The sequence below is a fragment of the Lethenteron reissneri genome, chromosome 41 (assembly GCF_015708825.2).
Source record: "Lethenteron reissneri isolate LAM-NWPU_2019-01 chromosome 41, ASM1570882v1, whole genome shotgun sequence".
Classification (NCBI taxonomy): Eukaryota; Metazoa; Chordata; class Hyperoartia; order Petromyzontiformes; family Petromyzontidae; genus Lethenteron; species Lethenteron reissneri.
In genome coordinates, this window is record NC_083819.1 from 12245372 (window position 1) to 12270353 (window position 24982).

Genomic DNA, 24982 nt, shown 5'->3' on the forward strand with positions numbered 1-24982 from the left:
CTTCAGTGGAAACCAGGTGACAGGGCGTGGTTGCACTGTCCCCAAGTACCACTGGCGACCTCCTCTAAGCTGGTGCGGCCGTGGCGGGGTTCTGTGGAAGTGGTGCAGGTTTTGCGACCACAATGTGTGCGTGTCAAATGGGGGAAGCGTCGGTGGTTCGTGCACCCCTCCAGATTGAAACCGTTCGTTGTGGCCCGTGTTCCCACTTCACACACGCGTAGCCAAACATGTGAGGGGTCCACCGACTCCCGGAGTCCGACTTCGCTGCTCTCCCCTAACTTGCCGCCAACTGTTCCACCTCCAGGTGCACCGGGAGTGACGTGCTCACGCCCACCAACCCCTCCCGGGGAGGTCGGGGGTCACTCAGCAGCAAAGCCTGACTCCCTCGCAACCGGACTGTTGACACCCACCATTGGGCCAACCGGGGTTGCCCCGTGTGACGGGCCCGCTGCAAGAACAAAACGCGCAGACTTTTGTGAGGTCCTGAAAATTGTATATATGTTGCGTTTTTTTACGGGATTCGGTATTTATTCGGGGGGGGGGGGTGCGTTGGGTTATTTACTCTTTCCTGTTGTTATTGTTCATGTTGTCGTTGTTCTTGTTAAAATTACGCGAGGCACACACGGATTGGGGGGGATACATCTTTATTGTTATTTTGTTGCAGCCAGGACGGCTGCGAGCTGTACAGGGGGGGGTGATGTAGGGGTGTTACGGAGGGGGTGTTATGCAGTTGTGTCGGACGATAAACAAACACACTGGGCGTGGCTATGTCTGTGCGCGGGGAGGTGCTCACAGCGACGTCCGCACCGTTCAGCCTGGGGGGCTGACACGGAGCTGGGATCCCCCGCGGCCCCACCCCTCAGCGGGGGAGTTGATATATAAGGGTGTGAGCCGGAGGGCTCGGGGCAGTATGTATTAAGCTTAAACCAGTGAAGAAGGAAGATCTACTAGATAGAGCCCTGGGACTCACCTGGCTCGCTGCCCTTCTCAGGGCCGACCAGGACCGAGCCAGTGGCGTGGCCCCGAGAGCCAGAGCCGATGCTCTTGTCAGAGCCGGTCTGGGGACTCCGGGCGCCGTAATCCCAGCTTAACCAGGGCTGGGTTAGCTAGCCTCCCCTAGCCCGATAGTGGAGGACCTAGAGGTAGGCGAGGTGTAGCCTAGAGCGTGACTTCCCAGTTAGACGGGTGAAGGGGCCGACACCCCTTCCAGTGCTGTACGTCCCGGTCTGTGTTGTACCTTGTACTGAATAAATAAGTGTGCCTCCAACCCCGGCGTCCAAGTCCTCCTGAACATTATTACATATGTCACAATTTTAATATATCCGAACACATGTGTTAAGAGAAAAACAAGAAATAATTATTGGAGGTATACACTGGGAATCACAGTCTTACCTATAAAATAAATGTTTTGTCTGTCTGTCTGTCCGTCTGTCAGTTTGTGTGTGTGCGCACGCTTGCGAGGAATTTGGCTCTCAAACGTTGGGGTTTATGTAAATAAAATAGCCAGGTACCACGCCGTAAGCCCCGCGGTGAGCAATCGCTATTCCGTTTTCCCATCCGTCAACGTTAAATTCATTTAATTAGCGATTTAGTGCGATTTTATACCAACTCACGTGCCTTTGGTGGGGGGGGGGGGGGGGCGGCCCATACCGAGTCGCATGCCTTCGGTGGGAGTGAGGGGGACATTTTCTTTCGCGTTAAAAATGCGAAAAAATACACAAAACACTTACAGTGAGGGAAAAAAAGTATTTGATCCCCTGCTGATATTGTACGTTTGCCCACTGACAAAGAATGATCAGTCTATAATTTTAATGGTAGGTTTATTTGGACAGTGAGAGACAGAATAACAACAACCAAAATCCAGAAAAACGCATGTCAAAAATGTTATAAATTGATTTGCATTTTAATGAGGGAAATAAGTATTTCACCCCCTCTCAATCAGAAAGATTTCTGGCTCCCAGGTGTCTTTTATACAGGTGTAATAAAGGACTCTCTCTCAGATGTCGATCTCCGTTGTCCTTTATTGGGTTCGTAGATCTCGATACCACGGCGTCTCGCTCAGGCCCGCGTCCCGCTCGACGACCTCTCCACAGCCCCCGGCTGCTCCGTTATGCAGTCTCCCTGCTGCTCCAATATGCAGTCTCACTGCTGCCCCGTCAGGCAATCCTTGCAGCCACACCGCTGCCCCGCTATCTAGCGTCACTGCTGCCCCTTACACAGCTAGCCTCTCACTGCCCCGTTAGCTCTCTTCGTCTGACACCGATGGCTGTCGGTGTCGACGTCTCCCACCGCGTGGCGACCGCGCCACTCTCTCCCTCTTGCCCAGCGTGGCCTCTTCGTATTTCACTCCGTCTCAACTCTCCCTTCCCCTTCCGGTTCTCTCCCTAAATCCTCTCAACCACGTGACCCTAACTCCACCCACTCCCCACGTGACCCAGACTCCGCCCCCCCTCAATCCTTGCTCGCATTACACGACCCCCCCCCTAATGAAAACCCAGTCGTCCTTGGCTGCAATAATTACAAGAAAATAATGCGAGCAATATTGGAACCATCTGGCATCACTGGACAACAGAGAATATAAGAACGATAACAAGAACAACAAGAACAATAACAATCAACGAAAGGAAAGGGATTTGGAACGCGTGCAGGTCGCCGGCCCGTCCCGAACGGGCGGCGGTCCCCCCACAGACCGAGAACGCGACGGGGTCTTAAGATCGACGGGAGTAGAACCGCCCGCCGCTGTTGAAGGCCCGTTAACGCCAAGGTCCCGTTCCCCAGGGAGACCCAAGTCCGGGGTCTGTGGTGGGGTTGGAAGGGAAGCGGGGCCAAATGGCCCCGTCGCCGTGGTAGGCCCACCCAGAGCAGGATTCCCCACATCCGCCTGCATCACGGCTGGTTTGTCTGTAGAAGGCACAACAGGCGCGCGTGCAGAGTCAACAGGCAAGGGCAGAGGTGCGTCGGGCGCAATAGACACCGGCAAGGCAACATCAGGGGATGACGCATCCGTCCGCGGGGCCACGTAGGGCTTCAGCCTAGACGTATGAACGTACCAGCGCCGCGATCCGAACTGAACCCGTGCAGATTGCGGGTTAGGGACTTCAATAAGCTTAACCGGCCCCTCCCATGGTTTGTGAAGCTTAGGGGAGGTCCCCGGGCGCACCTGCGGGCAGTGCAGCCATGCCATGTCCCCCACTCGCCAGGGGCATGTACCGGTTGAGCGCCGGGCGCAACGCTTGTTTCGCGCCTGAGTCTTGGCAGTAGCCAACCGGGCCCCCTCCCGTGCCTCGGCGACGCGTCGAACCGTGTCCTGGATGTATTCGGGGAGAGGTTTAACAGGACCCTTCGCCCCCGTACTCAGCTGTACTTCCACCGGCGACACATTCTCGCGGCCGTACATGAGAAGAAATGGAGAATACCCAGTGGACGCATGAGGCGTCATCCGATACGCGGAGAGTACCCCAGGTATATGCAAGTCCTAATCAGCTTGTTTCTCGTCAACCGTGTGACATAGCATGACCGACAGCGTCCGATTAAGGCGTTCCACCATGCCATCCGTCTGCGGGTGGTATGGAGACATACGAACCTTCTTGGTTCCCAGAGCAGCGCAACACTTCCGCCAACAATTTGGAAGAAAAATTTCGCCCCTGATCCGTGAGTAGCCTCTCCGGCTCCCCTTTGTCCATCACATATCCAAATAGGAAGGCGTCCATGATAGACGCCGCCGACTGGTCGGGTAAGGGCCAAGCCATCGGCCAGCGGGAAAGATATTCCACCCCGACCAGCAAATATTTATTACCCCTAGCGGATGGCGGGAAAGGTCCCAAAATATCCAGCGCCACCAACTCGTTAATTCTAGACACTTGTATAGACTGCACCGGCGGCACGTAAGGGTTTTTAGGCGGCTTCCGCCGGGCACACTCGGGACAAGCCCGAATGTGTCCGACGACATCCATCGTCATGCCGTGCCAGAAGTAGTCTCGCTGTAATCTTAACAAAGTCTCCTGCACCCCGAGATGTAATAAAGTGTTGCCGTGCAGAGTCCGAATCAATTCGTACCGTAGCGACGACGGTACCACCAGACGCCAGCGATCATGCAATCCCTCTCTCCACATGAGCAACCCATCCCGGAGAGCGGCCCCCGGCATCCCACCGGACAGCAATCTCCCCGCTCCCTTCGCAGCCCGACTCCGTAAAGCCCCAATCGAGTCGTCAAGCAATTGTTCGTGAATCCATACCGAGTGCGGCAGGTCCAGAATCCCATCGGCTGGTCCTGGGCACACCGGAGCCCCAGGCACCTCGACAGCTGACACGACAGCCCCAGGCACCTCGACAGCTGACACGACAGGCCGAGGGGGTAGCTGAACCGGTGTACACATATTCGTACCCGACGGCCGATATTGGCGGAGAAAATAGACAATAGCCAATAATTCGCGGCGAGTGACGCAGTAGCGGGTTTCTGCCGGGGACAGTATGCGGCTACCGTAGGCTACCACGTGCTCCACGCCGCCCTTGGACTGTGACAGAATGGCCCCAATCCCAGTGTCACTAGCGTCCATATCCAGAATAAAAGGTCGATCAAAATCCGGATAGTCCAATGTCGGCGCCGTCGCCAAGCGATCGCGTAGGCCCTGTAACGCCGCTTCCTCCAGCGGACCCCAACTGAACCTCCGACCCTTACCCGTAAGGAGGTGCAAGGGCCTAGCGATCATAGCAAAGTTCGGGACGAACCTGCGATAGTATGAGGCGAACCCCAAAAAGCGACATACGTCCCCAACCGAGGCCGGGGTTGGCCAGTTGCGGACGCACGCCGTCTTCTCCGGGTCCGTGGCCACCCCGTCCGCACTGACTATGTGTCCCAAATAACGCACGGATCGTTGCAGTAGGTGACACTTTTTCGGTTTGAATTTTAAATTTGCGGAACGCATCCTAGCGAAAACCGTCTCCAATCTCTGCAAATATTCGTCAAATGTGCGGCTATAGACGATGACATCGTCTAAATAAATCAAACATGTCTCCCACTGCAGACCCGTTAACACCAGCTCCATCAACCACTAAAAAGTGGCGGGAGCCGCATTCAAGCCCATCGGAAGGCAATTAAACTGAAAAAGTCCCTGCGGCGTACGAAAAGCCGTCTTTTCCCTCGAGGATTCGTCAAGGGGAAGCTGCCAGAATCCCGAAGGGAGATCCAATGTTGAAAAAAACTTCGCCCCAGACAAGGCATCGAGGGAATCATCCATACGCGGAAGTGGGTATGCGTCTGCGATGGACACCTTATTCAATTTCCGAAAGTCGACGCAAAATCACAGTTTTCCATCCTTCTTCTTCACAAGGACTACCGGCGCGCCCCATGGACTGTTATATGGGGATATAATGTCAGCGGCTAACATGTCCTCCACTGCCCCGCGAACCTGATCCCACTCCGTCGGGCTCAACCAATGCGAGTTCAACCGAATCGGAGCCGCATCCCCCGTATCAATGTGGTGGGAAAGCAGGGAGGTGCGTAACAAGTGAAAATCATCCGAGCTGAACACGTCGGAATAACTTAGCAACAGCGCGCGAAGCGCGGACCGTTGCTTTCTGGTCAGGGATGAATTCTCCCCGCATAACTCGGCAACCCAACGGTCATCCTGCCCCGTTGGCCCCGAAACCCCCCCCTACCATGTCCCGGCGGACCCGGTTGTCATGGGTCGTGAACGCGGTCGTGGCGTGAGCCACAACCGTTCCAGCCGGGACACTGACATTCTCTGCACTCCCATTTAGCACCTGTAAGAACGTGGGCTGGCCCGGGCGGACAATTGTTTGTGCCCCAACCAGCGCCGAGCCGCCCGTTATAGCCATAGACGGCGATAACAGAACCCCCGCCGCTCCCTCAACGCCAGGTACTGGCTTCTGATATCTCAACGGGATAAGCATCTGCGAACCAGGTGGAATGTCAACAGATACCTCGGACAGCGCCTGCACCTGGCAAACAGGGGCAGGCCGGCCCCATGGCGACGGTAGGAACAAAATTTTGAGCCTCCCCGGTAATTCAATGCAGTTTTGATCAATCCTTATTTGAATGGGCATTTTTGCCAGGAAATCAGTCCCCCAACAAACAGGGTACCGCAAGGGACCTAGAGATCAACACGGTCCCTGAAGCCAACACCCCCCCGATGGATATGTTGGCATCCACCTGGCCCACAATGCCCATACTTCACCCGTTCGCCGCTATGCATGAATCATAAACCGCTCGCACTCTCCCTGGCGGAATGCCCAAAAGATGGAAAATGACATCCGAAATGATGGTCGCGGACGCACCGGAGTCCACCAAAATACGCACCTCGACCCCCTGAGTGGAACCCGGTACCGTGGACGACCCCGTAGTGGCCGCAACTACCCTGCGTGCCAATCGGCGCCATTGCGTTAGCGAGCGACACGGGTCAACCGGAGGCACCTTGTTGTTAACGACACACGGACCGCACGGTAATGGTGATGCATGAGGTGACAGGCCTTGCTGGGTGTCTGGTGCGCACCGACTTGCCTGTACTGGTGGGTCTTTTCGCGCGATGTCCGTGGTCGAGGCCTCCTGCTGGGGCGGCCCCGGGATGCGAGCCCAACAGTCCCTGGCGAAGTGTCCCTTACGGCCGCAGTGGAAACACTCCACGTCGTTCTGACGCGCGGCACCCCCCCTGTCCCGACGCTCTCGCGCCGGCGGCCCGGACCTCGGCCCCGTCCCCCTCTGAGCAGGCCACTGGGCGGAGGCGGCCGTCAACTCCTGCGGACCCTTGTCGTCAGGAACGTAGATCGCCTTCGTAGGATCCCACCCCGTAGCACCACCTTCAACGACGGGCCCCCCCATCCAAGCTGACACCTGCTTCCAGCGTCGGAGATTAAATTGAGCGTCCAAGCACTTAGCCACAGCACGGGACGTCAATTTATCATGGCTGCACACCGGCATGGGGATCCCCAGGTCTCTAGATAATTCGAGCATTTTGCCCAACACGAGGGGCTCCAACAAATCGGGCTCCGTCTTGGGGTATGCCGCCATCGCCAGTTCAAGAACTGCGCCTCTGAAGGCCACCGGCGATTCATCAGGCGCCCGTTGGTGCTGAACAAATCTCCGATGGGCGTCGTCCGGAGGCTCGTACGCATCCGCCATCTCCTCGAAGACACCCTGCAGTGTCTACTTCTTGTCGGCCTTGATGGAGCAGAAGAACCGGACGGACTCGTCGTCGAGAAGTGTTGGTAAGACTTCCAGGGCCTCCGCATCCGTCCATTTGGCGGAGCGTACGGCTCGCATTACACAGGTAACGAGCTGAGATTAGGAGCACACTCTTAAAGGGAGTGCTCCTATTATCAGTTTGTTACCTGTGTAGTAGAGTTCACGACTCTTGGACGCCGGAGTTGGAGGCACACGGGTTTATTTCACACAGCACGGTTGTGGCATACAACACTAGAGGGGGTATCGGCCCCCTCACCCGGCTAGCTGGGGATACACGCGCTAGCTACTCCTAGCCTGCCTCCTAGTCCTCCACTAACGGGCTAGGGGAGGCTATCTGGCCCGACACTGGTAAGTCGGGCCCGGTACCCTGAGTCCCAGACCAGCTCTGACAAGAGCACCGGCTCTGGCTCTCGGGACCACGCCGCTGGCTCGGTCCTGTTCGGCCCTGATAAGGACGACGAACCAGGGGAGTCCAGGGCTCTAGCTAAGACGTCTTCAGTCTTCACTGGTTAGCTTAACATCTCTCCCCGAGCCCTCCGACACATCCCCTTTTATACCCAACCCCCCGCTGAGGGGTGGGGCCCCGGGGGATCATAACTCCGAATCAGCCCCCCCAGGGTGCCTGGCGCGGACGTCGTAGAGAGCACCTCCCCGTGCACTCACGTAGCCCCGCCCACTGTGTTTGTTTGCCATAAGCTGCCATGCATAACGGGCTCTCTCTCTAACACCCCTACACCTGTATAAAAGACACATGTTCACAGAAGCAATCAATCAATCAGATTCCAAACTTTCCACCATGGCCAAGACCAAAGAGCTCTCCAAGGATGTCAGGGACAAGATTGTAGACCTGCACAAGGCTGGAATGGGCTACAAGACCATCGCCAAGCAGCTTGGTGAGAAGGTGACAACAGTTGGTGCGATTATTCGCAAATGGAAGAAACACAAAAAAACTGTTAATCTCTCACGGCCTGGGGCTCCATGCAAGATCTCACCTCGTGGAGTTGCAATGATCATGAGAACGGTGAGGAATCAGCCCAGAACTACAAGGGAGGATCTTGTCAATGATCTCAAGGCAGCTGGGACCATAGTCACCAAGAAAACAGTTGGTAACACACTACGCCGTGAAGGACTGAAATCCTGCAGCGCCCGCAAGGTCCCCCTGCTCACGAAAGCACATATACATGCCCGTCTGAAGTTTGCCAATGAACATCTGAATGATTCAGAGGACAACTGGGTGAAAGTGTTGTGGTCAGATGAGACCAAAATGGAGCTCTTTGGCATCAACTCAACTCGCCGTGTTTGGAGGAATGCTGCCTATGACCCCAAGAACACCATCCCCACCGTCAAACATGGAGGTGGAAACATTATACTTTGGGGGTGTTTTTCTGCTAAGGGGACAGGACAACTTCACCGCATCAAAGGGACGATGGACGGGGCCATGTACCGTCAAATCTTGGGTGAGAACCTCCTACCCTCAGCCAGGGCATTGAAAATGGGTCGTGGATGGGTTTTCCAGCATGACAATGACCCAACACACACGGCCAAGGCAACAACGGAGTGGCTCAAGAAGAAGCACATTAAGGTCCTGGAGTGGCCTAGCCAGTCTCCAGACCTTAATCCCATAGAAAATCTGTGGAGGAAGCTGAAGGTTCGAGTTGCCAAACGTCAGCCTAGAAATCTTAATGACTTGGAGAAGATCTGCAAAGAGGAGTGGGACAAAATACCTCCTGAAATGTGTGCAAAACTGGTGGCCAACTAAAAGAAACGTCTGACCTCTGTGATTGCCAACAAGAGTTTTTGCCACCAAGTACTAAGTCAAGTTTTGCAGAGGGGTCAAATACTTATTTCCCTCATTAAAATGCCAATCAATTTATAACATTTTTGACATGCGTTTTTTTGGATTTTTCTGCTGTTATTCTCTCTCACTGTTCAATTAAACCTACCATTAAAATTATAGACTGATCATTTCTTTGTCATTGGGCAAACGTACAAAATCAGCAGGGGATGAAATACTTTTTTTCCCTCACTCTATGCAATTTTCACTTTAATATATGTTAAAACTAGCTTTACTACCCGGCTTCGCCCGAGACTGGGATTCTTGTCTTGGATTAATAGACGGCCTACGCGGAGGGTGGGGGGTGGGATGCGTGACGTCAGCAAGCACACTGCATAACGCTGCCGCATGCGGGTGACATCACAGATGTGACGTCACTGCTCACTTGCCGTTACAAAATATATCCATTATTGCGCCCCCCCCCCCAAAATACAAAAGTCTATTTTTATACGTTGTGCATTGTGTACAATCTGGAAGCTACCCACATGCCAAATGTCAAGTGTGTTGCATGTTGGGAAGTATGTTAAACATTTCGAATAGACACACATACTCACAAATTTCCCTTTTATATTTAAAGATAACGTACATAAATCCACCAATTCCATTTTGGAGAACAGTGGACAAACAGTACATGCATCTAGAAAGCACTACATACATTTACGTACCATCAAATGGTATTTTTAAGCCAAATGCTTGCTACTCCGCGAGACAGAGTGATTTCAAATAGGGTATTGATCAATAAAAGTTTGTTTCATGGGTTACGAAAACAATTTTTATTTTTTCTGAAGAGATGTCTGGCTTGCACAAATGCACAAGTGCTCATGTCAAGATGCTGTGTTCCTGTGATCTTTGGATTGTGCCTTGAGGAACACAAAGTGGGAATGAATGCAGGGGTTCTGAGGTTGTTTCGTGCAGCAGGGTCCACGGTCTTATCCCGATCATTCATAACTGCATCAAAAACTTTTCATACAAGTTCATATTCGTACGATTCGTGTTTTCTTTTGGTTTAGATTGCGTAGGTATGTAAAATTGTAATTTTAACCCTCCACCACCCAACAAAGACAATTAAAAATGTCACATCATGGGCGAATGTGCCGGTTTGGTTTATGAGCTAACCAGAATGTTGAAAGTTAAGCAAAACGTGGAACAGTCTATAGGTTTCGCTGGAGATTCCATCCAGCATCATGAGGTATGTGTATTTGGACTGTAATTCCAAAATATCTATCATGGTATTATCACAGATTAATAATGAACACTGGACAATGCAGGGACTTGGTTTGTGAGACCGTGAATGATCGCATCATGTTAAGATGCGTTGTGTTCTTCTCTCCTGTATCCTACGACTTGTTGAGATGACTGGACTTCATGAAGTGGGAGCGCGAGTGGTTTGGTTTGCTTTATTTTGGCACAAGTAAAACGCATTGGGCAATAAATGCCCATTTTGATGGAAATTTGATTACACAACATAAACCAGGTTCCAGCATCAAACGTGACAACTATCCAAAAATACATGTATTTTGGTACTTTCGGTGAAGTCTCGTAGATAGGTAAAAAAACAAGAAACTACGACGTTTTGATTGTAACACAAGCGATTGGTCATCAGGTGGAAAAAAAGCACGGGGGGGGGGGGGACCACCCAAGGCAAGCTGTTTTTAAAGGTTCAAAATGGGCATAGCCCAAGCGTCCTGGTAAACCAGCGGCAATGGTTATGTAAATAGGGTAGACGTACGAACCGTGGAGAGATTAACAACTTGTGGTACGCCCAATGCAGGGGCGACACAGCAGGGACTGGAATTGCTTGTCCCATGTTTAGTAAAATAAAACTAACATCGGAAGGTGATAAGATGGAAACATCACAGCTAGTTATGACTTAAGTTGGTTGATGACGTCCTTCCAATGATTGCTGAGTTTGTACCCATCCTCTCGGTTGAAATTGTGTCTGTGTCTGTATATATGGATGGCTTCATGAACTAATCTTTGGTGATAGCCAGTGGGCTTGCAAAGTACCTTTGTCTTAGAGAAATACATTTTGTGTGAGCCAACCGCATTAAAACAATGATCAGCCACGGCTGACATGTTGGTCCTCCCGTGTTTTAAATCTGCCTTATGCTCACGAACACGGTTCAAGACATGTCGCTTAGTTTCCCCAATGTAACAACTGCCGCAGACACAGCTTAGTTTGTAGACGCCGGGGTATTGCATGTCAGGGATCTTATCCTTAACAGATGGTATCAGATCAAGAATTGTATGTACTGTGTTAAATCGAACCTTGATCTTGTGTTTGCTCATTATTTTGGAAATATTTTTAGTGACCCCTGCTATGTACGGCAAGGTGATGGTTTTGATTGGGTCCTCAGATGGCTCCTTCCCAACGGTTGGGGTGATAGCTTTACGGATTGTGTAGTCTGAATATCCGTTCATCTTGAGAGCTTGGTGCATGTGTAGTAAGCCCAAAGACGAGGGAGAGCCGGTACTTGAGGAAACAGTTTATTAAACAAATAACTCAACGCAAGGTCCCTACTATGAAGGGCAACGGCCCCTTACACTCGCTACCTGGGGAGGTATGGCCTCCGGGCTATCGTGCCTCCTAACACTGGGGCCCACTCTTCACTCAGCCCTCTGGCTAGGTGCCCTAGGGGAGGCTATCCTGACCCGACCCAGCCAAGGTTCTCGAGTCCTGGCCACTAGCCCACTCAGTCTCAGCCCTTACAAGGACGTCAGGTCTGGGGGTACCCAGGGTCCGACCACTGTCACACCTCAGTCCCGGCCCTTAGAATGACAGCGGGTCTGGGGGTCCCAGGGTCCTATTCTAAGCCCAGTCTTCTGTCTTCGGCTTGAGGACGACTGCCGAACCCATTCAGGGGTCCGGCTTTTATACACCTCCTAGGGTCTCTCCGCCCCTGGACACGCCTCCCTTCCAGAGTGTTCCAGGGGATCCTAGATTATTCCCCCAGCCCCCCTCTTGGGGTCTGGGGAACCTCGGTGGCCCACATATCACTCCCTACTGACGTATGTCCTCTAGTGCAGGTAAGTACACCGTGTGTTCATGGCGTTACACATGTGTTTCAGTTCACTGGCTAGGTGATGATGGTCGGTGATACATCGAGCTCTATGGTGTAGAGTTTTGCTGAGGGAATACGTTTGGGATGGATGGTGGTGGGAGTCAGGTTTTAGGTAGGCATCAGCATGGGTTGCTTTTCTGTAGACAGAGTGGCCCATTGATCCATCTGGTCTCTTTTCGATGAGAACATCCAAGAATGGTAGCTTGCCATCCTTTTCTACCTCCATGGTGAATTTGATGCAGTACGAACTAGGGCCCATAAACACTGGAGCCTATTCAGCTGCTTTCTGGCTGTGGTCTAAAGCCACGTGTACACGTTTGGCTTAGGGTCCAATCCCTGAGTCACTATCGCATCACGTGCACTATAACTCTATGGCGCACAAGGCGCACCACTCAACATGGTACTTTCATCCTAACGAGAAGTATGCAGCGGTAAGATGCAGTACAAAACACATGGCTCCTCTGGACTGCAACACACTGCTTGGTGCACAGTTATTTGCAATTCATCATAGCTAGGCCCATAATGGTTACAGTCAGTTTTTACAGATTCAAATGTATTTTAACATTGCTACAAAAGCGAGGCTAAGTGGAATTTAATACCACATACTAAGGTTCCTTATTAGTGTGTATTACCTACTATGACACGTGGTGTAGGAATAGGGACATTGAAAATGAAAATGGGACGAAAGTTCTATGTGTTCAAAGAAGCGTAGACAAGAACAGGCTGAGTTACACTGAAAGTGAAACACATGGGTCATAAAACAAATAGAAATTACAGACAGCATTTTGACTTTAAAAAAGTAAGTAGTCTTGGACTGGATACGTCACGAGTAGGGGTCATGGCCGGTTGTCAAGACTAATCACAGTTGCAGTCAAATGAAGGAACACATCCAACAGACAGATCACTGCCACGATGGGGCAATGAGAATGAGATAGGTTCATGTGCAAAGACCAAGCGGATTGGTGCACCACAAAACTGCAAGTTGTGGAGAACTAGGTAGGTCTGCACCCACAAATGTATGCGCTATGGCTGCCTCTTCTATTTATGATACCAATTGTTACCTGTACTTTCATGCCCATCGCTGGCTACTGGCAATATCGTAAACATGTCGGCACAACTCTACACTGTCTAAAGGTGGGTTTCATTCTGCTCTATTGGTCGCTGTGATTTCCAGAAGAAATCCAAGACTGGAGCAGGCTTTGTGGACTTGTCATTGGCCTATAACACAGTCTGGATTAGGGGCTTGATGTTGAAGCTTGCAAGGACCATTACCTGCCTCAAAACAATACACCTGATATGGACAATGCTGTGCAATAGGCGAGTGCATGTCTATATGGGAAACAAATACAGTGACCTTCTGTTGCAACACTATGTGACACGAACCCACTCCAACCTATCTCGCAGTGAAGCTGGACCGTATGCTAACCTTCAACAACCACCTAAAAAAGGTAGCTGCCTAAACTAAAACAAGGGCAAATCTGGTCCAGAAACTGGCAAGCAAAAGTTGGAGAGCATCAGCACCCTCAGTGCTACAGGTGTCAACGATGGCCCTTGTGCACTCTGTAGCTGAGTACTGTGCACGAGTATGGACCAGAAGTAGTCACACTCGACTTGTCAATGTCTATCTGAACACTGCAATGTGGTGTGTCACTGGAACCCTCAAATCGACCCCAATACCCTGGCTGCCCGTGCTGTCACAAATCTCTCCCCCACTCATCCACCGCAATGCTAAAACCCTCCGGGAAGGCCTGCGAATCGAGTAAAGCAGTCGCCTTCCCATTCATCAGGAACTCCATGAAGTCCTTCATCATCACCTGAAGTCACACACGCCCTTTTGGACCCATGCTCTTAACCTTCAACAATGCCTGTTTAACCCCGGACGAACCTTGGAGAGCTGAATGGAGTTCAAAAGAACTCACAAACAAACACCTTATGAAAGACCCAACAGAAGATCACTGGATTTGATCTTCCACGAAGCTCATGGTCCACCCTAAACTGCATCCGCACAAACCATGGCAAATGCAGATTCCTGATGCACAAGTGTAAAATTTAAAACTCTTCAGTAGTGTGCTCCTATGGTCATCCAGAACAGACCATACAACGTAAAACGTCGCAATGCCCGATCCACAAATACAAAGGAGACATCACAGCGATACACTCCGCTGTCTCCAGACTTGTTTGTCTGGCTTGACCACCTCAATGTGAAATTGTAGTTGTTGCTTTGCATCTACATCAGCCATAAGAGAGCACGAGGTTGCTGTGGTAGTGGTTGTGTCCATAAACGTGGACATGAAGTGTGATTGGTGGTTGTGTTGGTGTTGCACTGTGATTGGTGGTTGTGATGATAAGTAGAGCGAAGCGTCGATTGGTGGTTGGTCACTGATTGTAGAGCTCGCTTTTGATTGGTGGCTGTGCTGACTTATGATTGGTCGCTGTGACAGTAGCGCTCCTTTCTGATTGGTGGTTGTAGCGGTGGAGTCCGCTTCTGATTGCTCGCCGTGGCAGAGGGGCTCGCTGCTGATTGGTCGCTGTGTTGCCGTGAATCAGCTGTTCCTGGACTCGCCGCCATCGCTCGACACCTCCACGACCCCGCGGCCCAAAGACGAAGATCGAAGAGTCCGCTCCACCTCCTCCTCCCTCCTCCTCATTCTCTACCCCCACCCCTCCCTCGTCACCTCCTCCTCGTCACCACCTCCTCATCCTCGTCTCCATCCCCGCGCCACCCGCACTGCCCTTCCTCAGCAGCGCCTCCTCACGGTAACCCGCGCCCCTGCTCGCCTGAGCCCCCCAGCTCGCTCCTCCGGCCCTCTCTCCGGCGCGCGTCCAGGCGAGACCGAGGCCCCGTTTTCGACTCCGCGGGGCCGTGTCGGTATTTGGCGACGCGCCCAGCGCCTCTGCTCCCCTCCCCGTCTCCTCCTCCTCCTCTCTGCCCCGCGCGATCCGCGCGTCTCCCGCATACCCTAGCGGGTGTGCGAACCCCCGTGGCGTCGTTGCTTGGCTTGGGTGGACTGGGCCTGCTGTGCCTCGGGGATGACTCGGGGAAATGGCGCGGGGGGGTGGGGGGGCGTTAAGGTCGCCGCGGCACCTTCTCCGCGACCCCCTGCGGCCCGCGGCCCGCGGCCCGGGCCGTGGAGACCTCGCGGCTCTTCACGTGCCAGGCTGTGGCCGGCCTCGGTCTGCTTCTACTGAGGCCCGGCCGCCCCCGCGTCCAAGTTCACGGGCGAAGCGAGACCCTGGGTCGCGTCTGTTTCGCTTCCCCCGCCCCCGCTTCCTCGCCCGCGGCTGCCTTGTTTGTCTCGGTATTGATTATTCCGGTGTTGGTGGTGATGGTTCTGTTTTCGGCTGCCCGTGTCCTCGTGCGGCCGTGTACATATGAACTCCAACAGCATTGGCGCGACCTTTTCTTAACGCGGCCTTAAATAGCTCTCGATCACACCCCCGCCATCTGTTCTGTTTGAGGATTTTGTTTGTACAGTGAATACATGTTAATTGTTCCAATCTGTTTTGGATTTAAACAAAAAGCTCAAACGTCGCACTACTCAAATGCAGTGGGCGGTACTTATTCTCCCGTGCAGGCCCGAGCCATTCCACATTTTCATGGTGGGGGATCGTCCATCCATAGGACGACTGCTCTTGATTTCCCAGTTATTCTTTATCAGCTGTCAGATGATTCCATAATTTAGTGATACTGCTGTGTTGGCATTGGTGCAAAAGCATAGATAACGGGGACACGTTCGTCACAGTGCCACTGCCGTAAATGGAAAATAGATCATAGGCGACGCTTCGGGCAATAGCCTGAACTTGAGATATTTGAGAGATGATCGTAATAATATAGGTTTTTTTGGGTTAGGTCGCGTAAATATAAATGTGTCGTTAAACCCGCCACCACCCGACACAGCCAATTAGTAAGATTTGTCACGTAAACACAACATGCCAATTCGTTACTAGTACAGCACACTGGTGTGTTGGATAGCAAATCCACAATATTTACATTCTGATCGTAAGTTTACATAATGAATGTTTCACGAGTTATAATTAATAGTCTAATGCATTCAATGAATGATTTGCAACTTTTTTCTTGTGTACCCTACGAAGCCTATCAGCTCTGCTAACCACATATGAAACCTGAAGAAGACATTGAAGTGGGCTTGTGCAGGACACATTTCTGGAAAGGACAATGCTGAAGAATAATAAGGGAATGACAGCTCAGGAACGGGACACATCCGAAAGGTCGTCCACTGAGGCAAAATCGATTAAATCGGTGTGCAAGCGCTTGGTTGATTATACATCGCAGGAGCTGGTGGCAGTGGCTTGGGCAGGCCTTTAACTCTCAATCGATTGACCATGGCTGATGATAATGTAAATGACTCCCGAGAGATAACACGTGTACACCCCAGGGTTTGCGTATCATAGATAGGGAACTTTCGCTCTAAATAAAGTACATTTAAATTGTCATGTTTTTACATGTAACTCATGTACCAATTTAAATAAAAATATGCAACATTTTAAAATAAAATTAATTCTTCGGTAAATTGAGTTGTATATTTACCCAAGACTAATACATCAAACTACTGTAATTGTGATGTTTACCAGTACTCGGCAAGTGCTTCACTCACGTGACTTGCCCACACTTTATTTACAGGTTATCATGAAAGTGAGTTAGTCGGATGCAAGCATGGACATCAAGACGGCGGTGTTCAACGCAGCTCGCGACGGCAAGCTGCGCTTCCTGCAGCGCCTGCTGCGGCACAAGGCGCCGGAGGAGCTGCGCGGCCTGGTCACCGAGAAGACGGGGGGCTCCACCCCGCTGCTCATAGCTGCCCGCTACGGCCACCTTGACGTGGTCCTCTACCTCGTGGAGCACTGCAATGCCAACATCGAGTTGGGCGGCTCCGTCAACTTTGACGGCGAGACCATCGAGGGAGCTCCGCCCCTGTGGGCCGCATCGGCCGCGGGCCACCTGGCCGTTGTGAAGTCCCTGCTGGCGCACGGCGCCTCCGTCAACAACACCACCCTGACGAATTCGACGCCGCTGCGCGCCGCCTGCTTCGACGGCCACCTGGATATTGTCAAGTACCTCATCGAGCACCAGGCCGATTTGGAAGTGGCCAATCGCCACGGTCACACCTGCCTGATGATCGCCTGCTACAAGGGCCACAAGGAGATCGCGAAGTACCTGCTGGAGAGAGGCGCCGACGTGAACCGCAAGAGTGTCAAGGGAAACACGGCTCTGCACGACTGTGCCGAATCGGGGAGCCTGGAGATCATGAAGATGCTGCTCAAGTACAGCGCGCACATGGAGAAGGATGGTTACGGGATGACGCCTCTCATGGCAGCCAGCGTGACTGGCCACACCAACATTGTGGAATATCTGATCCACAACCCGCAGACGTCACGGGAGGAACGGATCGACGCATTGGAGTTGCTGGGTGCCACATTCGTCGACAAGAAGAGGGATTTATTGACAGCCCTCAAATACTGGAAAAAAGCCATGGAAATGAGGTACTGTGACCGCACGAATATCATCCACAAACCGGATCCCAAACAGCTCGTGGCAGCCTACGATTATGCCAGAGAGGTGGCGAATGCTGACGAGTTGGATGCACTGATCGCCGACCCTGACGAGATGAGAACTCAAGCGTTGCTCATTCGAGAAAGAGTTCTTGGCCCATCTCACCCCGACACCTCGTATTACATTCGCTATCGCGGGGCCGTGTACGCCGACTCTGGGAACTTTGAACGCTGCATAAAGCTTTGGAAGTACGCGCTCGACATGCAGCAGAAGTACCTGGACCCGCTGAGCCCCATGACAGCCAGTAGCCTCCTCTCCTTTGCTGAGCTTTTCTCATTCATGCTTCAGGACCGTGCCCAGGGCCTCTTGGGAACGACGGTGGATTTTTACGATCTCGTGGGAATACTGATAAAAAGCGTGCTGGAGATAGAGCGTGGGCTCAAGCACCTCCACCACACCAGTAGCCCGTCGCCAATAGAACGAGACCACGGCCCCTTCAACAAAGCCCTATCCATCATCCTGCACTTGGTGTGCCTGCTGGAGAAGGTGCCGTGCGACGTGGAGCAAGACTTCCTGAAGAAGCAGTCAGTGTACAAGCTGCTGCGGCTTGACCCCCGGGGCAAGAACGGCTTCACGCCCCTGCACCTGGCCGTCGACAAGGACACGACGGCGGTAGGCCGCTACCCCGTGTGCAAGTTCCCCTCTGGCCCTGTCACGTCGCTGCTTCTTGAGTGCGGCGCCGACATCGACGCCTGTGACCTCGACGGGAACACGCCGCTCCACGTGGCGGCGCTCAACAACAACTCGGACATCATGAAGCTTCTCCTCGATAACGGAGCCCACTTTGACATGGCGAATGCGGCCCGCCGCACCTCGTACGAGCTGCTGGATGAAAAAGAAATGGCCAAAAATCTCATCCATCCTACCTGCCACGTGACCCTGCAGTGTCTGGCTGCGCAAGCCCTCATCGGACACAAAGTGACATACAAGGGGAAGATTCCCAGTATACTGGAGGCCTTTGTTCAACTACATTAATAAGGTGGCATGTGCTTACTGCTTCCGTTACCCGAGTAACAATATGTCCAAAGGTGCTGAAATGAATATAGTGTGCACATTACTTTGATACAGATTTAAATATAAAAAAAAATCAGAACGTAAAATTCTATGAGACATTGATATATACGTGTATACTGTAAGGATCTCTTCGGTGTAAATTGTGGATGTTAAATACAGATAAGGCTGTGGGGAATTTAACTTTGAATGCTCTGCAGCAAACGACTGCATTTGCTAAGCACACTTAACCCGTCGGTGAGGATATGCATTCCACATCCCATTAGTACTGTAACATCACCTTCAGTTAACATTTTGGTTGAGTTAAACCCCGTTGAAGTAAAATTTGCAAGAAATGAAAAGCCTGATCACCAGCCATCCGCGTGCGATTGTACGCATCATTTTACATCACCGCGATTCCTTATGTCGTTGGGTTACACATTTGTCGGCGTTGCAGGAACTAATGAAACGTCCCCCGTGGATTAGCCAACATTGTTATATTTTTGTACACACTTAAGGTGTGTGCCTGACTATCCGTAGCTCGTCTGTTGACAGGAAATGATTTGAACCGGCGGGAGGGAAGATGCATTGTGACAATAGATTGGAGTTACCGATGGGATCTCATCGAGGCCTAGATGCGTGCTCACTTGCGTATTTTTTCCACGTTAATAGCGTCGTGTTACTGCATTTGAGGTATTTTTACGTGAAGCGCTGTAAGGAATTACATTGGCATTTTATGCACCGAGTAAAGCGTGAGTTTTACAATAATGTAAATCTCATTGTAATTGAACAAATTTATCCCAGTATCTTTTTGCCAACGAGTCTTTTTTTCAATATTCTGCAGTATTTTTGTTATTGCTTTTATTAAGCTCCATTTTATGAGCAATCTCCCTGCAGGCAGCCGTATTTTTTCTGAAATGAACCATTTTGCTGTGGTTAGCTAGGTCCTGATGGAAGGCTTAAGACTTCTAATGTGCACAAACATTACACATTAGATTGCTTTTTGTCCCTTTCAGCTATTGCAGTGGAGCCCACAATATCGGGCCTTTTGATGGGGCAAATACCATACTAAATCCTGCCGAAAGACGGCAACTTGTGCAAATAATGTGCTTAACAAAGCGTCATTGTAATTACATCTGTTCTCAGGCCAAGAATGTAAGTATATTACTGTACATAATGTGTTGCTATTCAGGTTCAGTCTAATAGGGCACTATGGATCCATAGGTGAAACAAAAAGAAACAAAATTGCCTGAGTCTGTTCAAAATGACAATTGGCGCGAACCAAACCTTGTGAATAAAACGGTGGCAGGCGAGGAGGAGACGCATGCGCGGCACAGGGAACTGCGCGGCTCGGACGCGCGCGTGGAGCAGCATGTCGTGTGAAGCGTTTAAAGTGCACTACAGGGGAGGGGGGGTACACGGGTGTTTGGTTCCACGCCTATGTGGCCAAGTTGCAAAACATGAGAGGTTGCAATGTCTGGCCAATCTGGGTCGTGTAGACCCTTGATAGCCCCGCGGAAGCAAGATAATTAGTTGAATAGGTCTAACTCGCCATTTAAGCATCCTTTTGCATTTTTAAAAATAAAATCCCTTATTTCTATTTAACTTCGAATACTGCAAGTTAAACTTTTATTTTTTTACATGCTCATCTCTATCAATGAAACATGCATGATTGCTTTGTTGCCTATACTACATGTAAAACAATCTGCCCATCGCTAAAACCGCAAGATTTCTAATGTTTAACAAACAATCTTGAGCAAGAAGTTCCCTGTAGGCTGATGGCCAGTGACTTTTACTCACCACCCTAAATGTTTTATTCCATTCATATTTGTAAAAGGCACCAACCACATTGTGTGCGAGTTTAAAACACATTAACATTGCATATAACTGGTCGAGGCCCATTATCCTTGGTCACGACTCTGCTCAGCATTGCCTTCGGCTCATGCCAGTCGACTCCAAGTGCGGCTTGAACTACACTCAGCTGAGCCGAGCCATGGCTGAGCATACGGCTCTCATCATCGTCCATTGCTTCTGTTACTCAGGGATCCGAGATGCTGGGTATCGGCGGGTACAGTTTACTATTCTGTTCGCTGTTCACATCTTTGCTTTCTGACCCATGTCTCCTGAATCCTAAGACTCTTAAACATAGTACCGTACTGTGCAGGCACCTTACTCGTGTGCTTAATGTGGATATGTGGACATTTGGAGGCTGTGAAGGTGTTCTTGATCTGATGAGGCGATTCAATTGAGTCAAGAAAGCCGGCAGTTCCGTCAGACCAAACTACTGCACTTTACACTCAGGCTGGTGACAATTTCTCATCGCGATCAGTTATCACTTTGCTGCACCTTGCATGGCATCAATTGCCGAACCAAGACTACATACGAGCCGAGTTCCCGCAGTTGGGTTTCCATGAAAATACATCTGCTAGGAGTTTCCCGTAAGTTTGCTCATGATTTTTCTGACCATATTAAAGAATTCATTTTATGATTTTACATTTTATTGAGAGGCTACGTTGGAGCTTAAATTGGGTATCTCTTGTGTCCTTACGTTTTACAATTTTGCACGATTGATAGAATACATTCATTAGATGACAAGTTTCACAGGTCGGGTTTGAATCTCCCTGTAGCAGAAGGAGCTATGCATGGTTTCACAGTTGCCGTCTTTGTCGAGGCCGATTGGCTGGTGCGGACAATAACATCAACTTCAAAAAGGCATTTTCCCCGAATTGCCCAGGCTACTTGGGCATTACTCATTCTGATACATCTTAGCAAATTTAAATTGAACGATCTCATCCTTGTTGTGATGCGCCAATTTTCTTCTCGTGATGCGTGGTCAATGCTTTAACAAAAGTACATTATCGGCATTGTTCCATCCAAATAGCCAGACGACGATCTGCACGAGCAACCGGCGATGCGTAATAACAACTGAGCCTGTTTATGCGACTGACCATAAGCTATTTCATCTGCATGTTGTTCCATTCAAATAAAGAGGGCACTTTGAATTGTGTCGGAGACTTTCCTCCAGCGTGGCCCTTATAGGGCGGCGTTAACGACGCGTGCGTGGGTTGGTTCCGTGGATGCGCGCGCCACTTGTGCCACCGGTCCTCCTGCATGACCACAGTTACGCCTCTCGGATACCTCCGTTCAGCACCGCGTGCAGTGATTTCACGTCGTCCCATCACTTTAACCTGCTGAGGAAATGTGTGGTGTGCCGACGAGTTCTGCCATATTGCGCCAATGTTTACGAGTGCATAAACATAACATTTTGGTTACTAAGCAGAAGAAAAGATTGCCAATTACGAAGAGCTCGGGGTTACATCATGGGACCTCCTTTGCCAGTACCAAAATATGAGAATAGGGTTTCCCCTTTTTTCTGGCAAAAAAACAGGTGTTTAGATGTTATAACACCAAACTGAAACATTTTACAAGAAATCATGTCTGCATTAGCCACAATACTTGTGGTCAGAATGCAAACAAAAAACATACTCTGATAATATATGCATTGTCTTTGAAACTGATTGGTCCACACCAGAGACAGCTTTCTTTTGAGCCTCGTCTGAAAACGGTGTTAGACCAGAGGACGCCGTTTTGAGACGAGGCTCAAAAGAAGGTTGTCTCTGGTGTGGACCAATTCGTTTAAAAGACAATGCATATATTAGAGGTTTTTTTGCATTCCGACCACAAGTATTGTGGTTAATGCAGACATGATTCCTTGTAAAAGGTTTCAGTTTGGTGTTTTAACATCTCAACACACCTGTTTGTTGCCAGAAAAAAGGGGAAAACATTTTCAGCTTGGGTTACATTACACAGCGTGGTTCATCAAAATAACACGAGTGATGTTTGTGACAAATTAGATTCATACCTTGACCAGACAATGTTTCACGACTTGGAAAGTGATTTGAACAAGATATCAGGTTAATGGTACGTTTGAACTTTATGCTCGGTGATATATAGAGACATGTTTGATATATCTTTTAATGGAAATACGAATGTTGCATAATGTAGCATTTAAAAAACTATTTAGAAATTTTTTGTTTGTTTTCTGTTTCAATAAATGCTTGTTATATTTGTCGGCTGAAATAATCTATGCACTGAGAATATAATGTAAACCTGCTGCAATCATGTGCTTCTTGGGTGGTTCATTACACTGCATTGTCAAATGAACATCACCGGCATCACAGGGAAATAATTCGAAAACCAAAGAATATCGTAACATCGGCAGTTATCATTTAAGTCCTTGCATTGCTCACGGAATTACATTTCTCGTTGACACAAAGCTCTTGTGATGTTCCGACGGCGTGTTTAACATTCACAATATAAGGATGGCATTTTGAGAAAAACAACAACTTCTGATCTCGTTTTTGTGTGCTTTTTGAAAATCCAGTGCCGCTAAAATGGGATTGTGACAAACGATGCAGCTCCAGCAAAACTGCAACCGCCAAATTGTCAGAGTGCTAAAGAAATGACCGCGTGAATCGCCAACACACACGACGCGTGCGAGGTAAATGCTCGTGCAGACGTGCAAGATGCCGGATAATCTTTTCCTTTTGTTGCCGCTTGCATCTTGGCTCTCCAGCGGGGGAAAGTTACTTTTTGGGTCACACGGGCCGCACAATGCAATTGGTAGCCATGCATCAAACTGTAATTAAGTTCGTTTTGTGGAGAACAGGTAACAATAATAGTCAATAGTCTTTCATATTTAGCCGTCTCTCCACATCACAAGTTTTAGTTTACACATCCCATTGGTCTCAAGGCTGATGAGACGCTCATTGTTGAAACGTGGCCAGTATTTACTTCCATGAAGCCAATGGGATGTGTCAATATACTACAGTCCCGTTGTTGCATCACTTGCGAATGACTTGAAGCAAATTGCAAATGTGTACTGCTACTACTGCAGCGGTGTGAAATGTTTTAACAGTACGTTTCTAAATTTGATGTCAAGTTTGCTCAATGTACCGATTCATATGGCTGATGGAGAGCGACAGCTGCTGTAACTTGCATTCTCGTGGTGGAGCCGGGTAATTGCGCCAGCAGTCGATTGAGTGCTGCTGCTGCTGCCCCCTCCTCCTCCGCCTCTTCCTCTGCATTCTGTGGCTCTTGGGTGGAGTTGCTCTGTTGTTGTTGTCGTTCTGGCCGGTCGCCGCACACTACCGGTGAGTGAGCGGAAACAACAATTGTCACGTTCAGCGCTTGTACACCGTGTGGCAACTCGTGTCGCGGCAGAAGCTTCGAAACAACAACAAAGACAAATTTGGGTCAAACCCTAAACATCTGTTCGGAATCGCGGCGCTACATATTCACGATTTGTAATGCGCGCTCGTTCACTTGCGACCCATTCGCTCTGCAATGTGATCCCAGGTGACTGGTCAGCTCTTAGAAGATTAAAGCCAGGCTCCGGTTCGGTGCGTACTCTGCTTGGCAGGCTGCCCGGGTTGGGACCCCCAGGTGTTGCAGGGTGGGGCTCCGGCGGTGACCAGGAGATGGCGGGCGCAGCGATTTGGTTTTTGATTCAGGCGCTGGGTGGGATTTTTGGGAAGTGGCGACGTCTTGGGGAGCCCTTGTATGTGTGTACGTACCGTATGTTGAACTTCTTTCGCGCCGTACGTGGCCAACTGTGCTAATCTGAGGTTGCGGGGGAAGGACAACAAACTAAAACAAAAAATCTGTTCTCAAGAAATTAGTTTTTCAATCTCGATTTCAAAGTGCATAGCTCCAGTGGCTTCCTGATGATCTCTGGAGCTTTTGAGTGTCTACCCCAATGTGCGCGTCCTTTCTGATTGCTTCCAACATGCCACATACAGAGGGAATTGTTCAAACGTTTCAACTTAGGACCTTGCTGGAAGCATCGACACGGAGGCTTTCCTGGGCCAGCGGTCTTTTAAGTAATTTTCTTTGGATTTACGACATCCACGTTTATAGCACGAAACGTTCTTTAGTTTCAATTCCAATCTGCTGTGCGAATTGCATTTTCGCCTGCGTGGAAAGTGGTTCACGTGACGAGCTTACTCACAAATCATCCTTTGTTATGGTATTAAGCTACCTTGGCCAAAAACATCAAATGTAATATCTGCCTTATACATACTACTACTACGTAAGAATAATAATGTTAAGGATTAACGGTGCACTGTGCGTGTGTAGTGTCGTTTCTCTTCTTCATCGAGGCGCGTGTGTGCATGTGGCGTGCGGCGCACACACTCAGTCGGAGACGAGGTAGTCGCAGGAGGCACCGTCTCTTTCATTAGGTTCACACCCCCAACTCCGGTCCCCTCTCTCTCGACCACGCCGCTGTACGGCCCGGCCCAGGCACGACCCAGGCATGAAGA

The 24982-nt window shown here is 50.3% G+C and overlaps 1 protein-coding gene across 1 annotated transcript; it reads left to right on the forward strand.

The window, feature by feature from the left end:
* The first annotated feature begins 14620 nt into the window (after positions 1–14620).
* On the forward strand, positions 14621–23213 carry FEM1C (fem-1 homolog C). Its single transcript, XM_061568269.1, has 2 exons — positions 14621–14854; positions 16740–23213. Exon 2 carries the CDS (start codon positions 16773–16775, stop codon positions 18642–18644), a length of 1872 nt encoding a protein of 623 aa, XP_061424253.1. The 5' UTR covers positions 14621–14854; positions 16740–16772; the 3' UTR covers positions 18645–23213.
* The last annotated feature ends 1769 nt before the right edge of the window (positions 23214–24982 follow it).

Excerpts from the sequence above, each read along its gene's own strand:
- FEM1C (XM_061568269.1), top strand. The coding sequence starts at position 16,773 with ATGGACATCAAGACGGCGGTGTTCAACGCAGCTCGCGACGGCAAGCTG.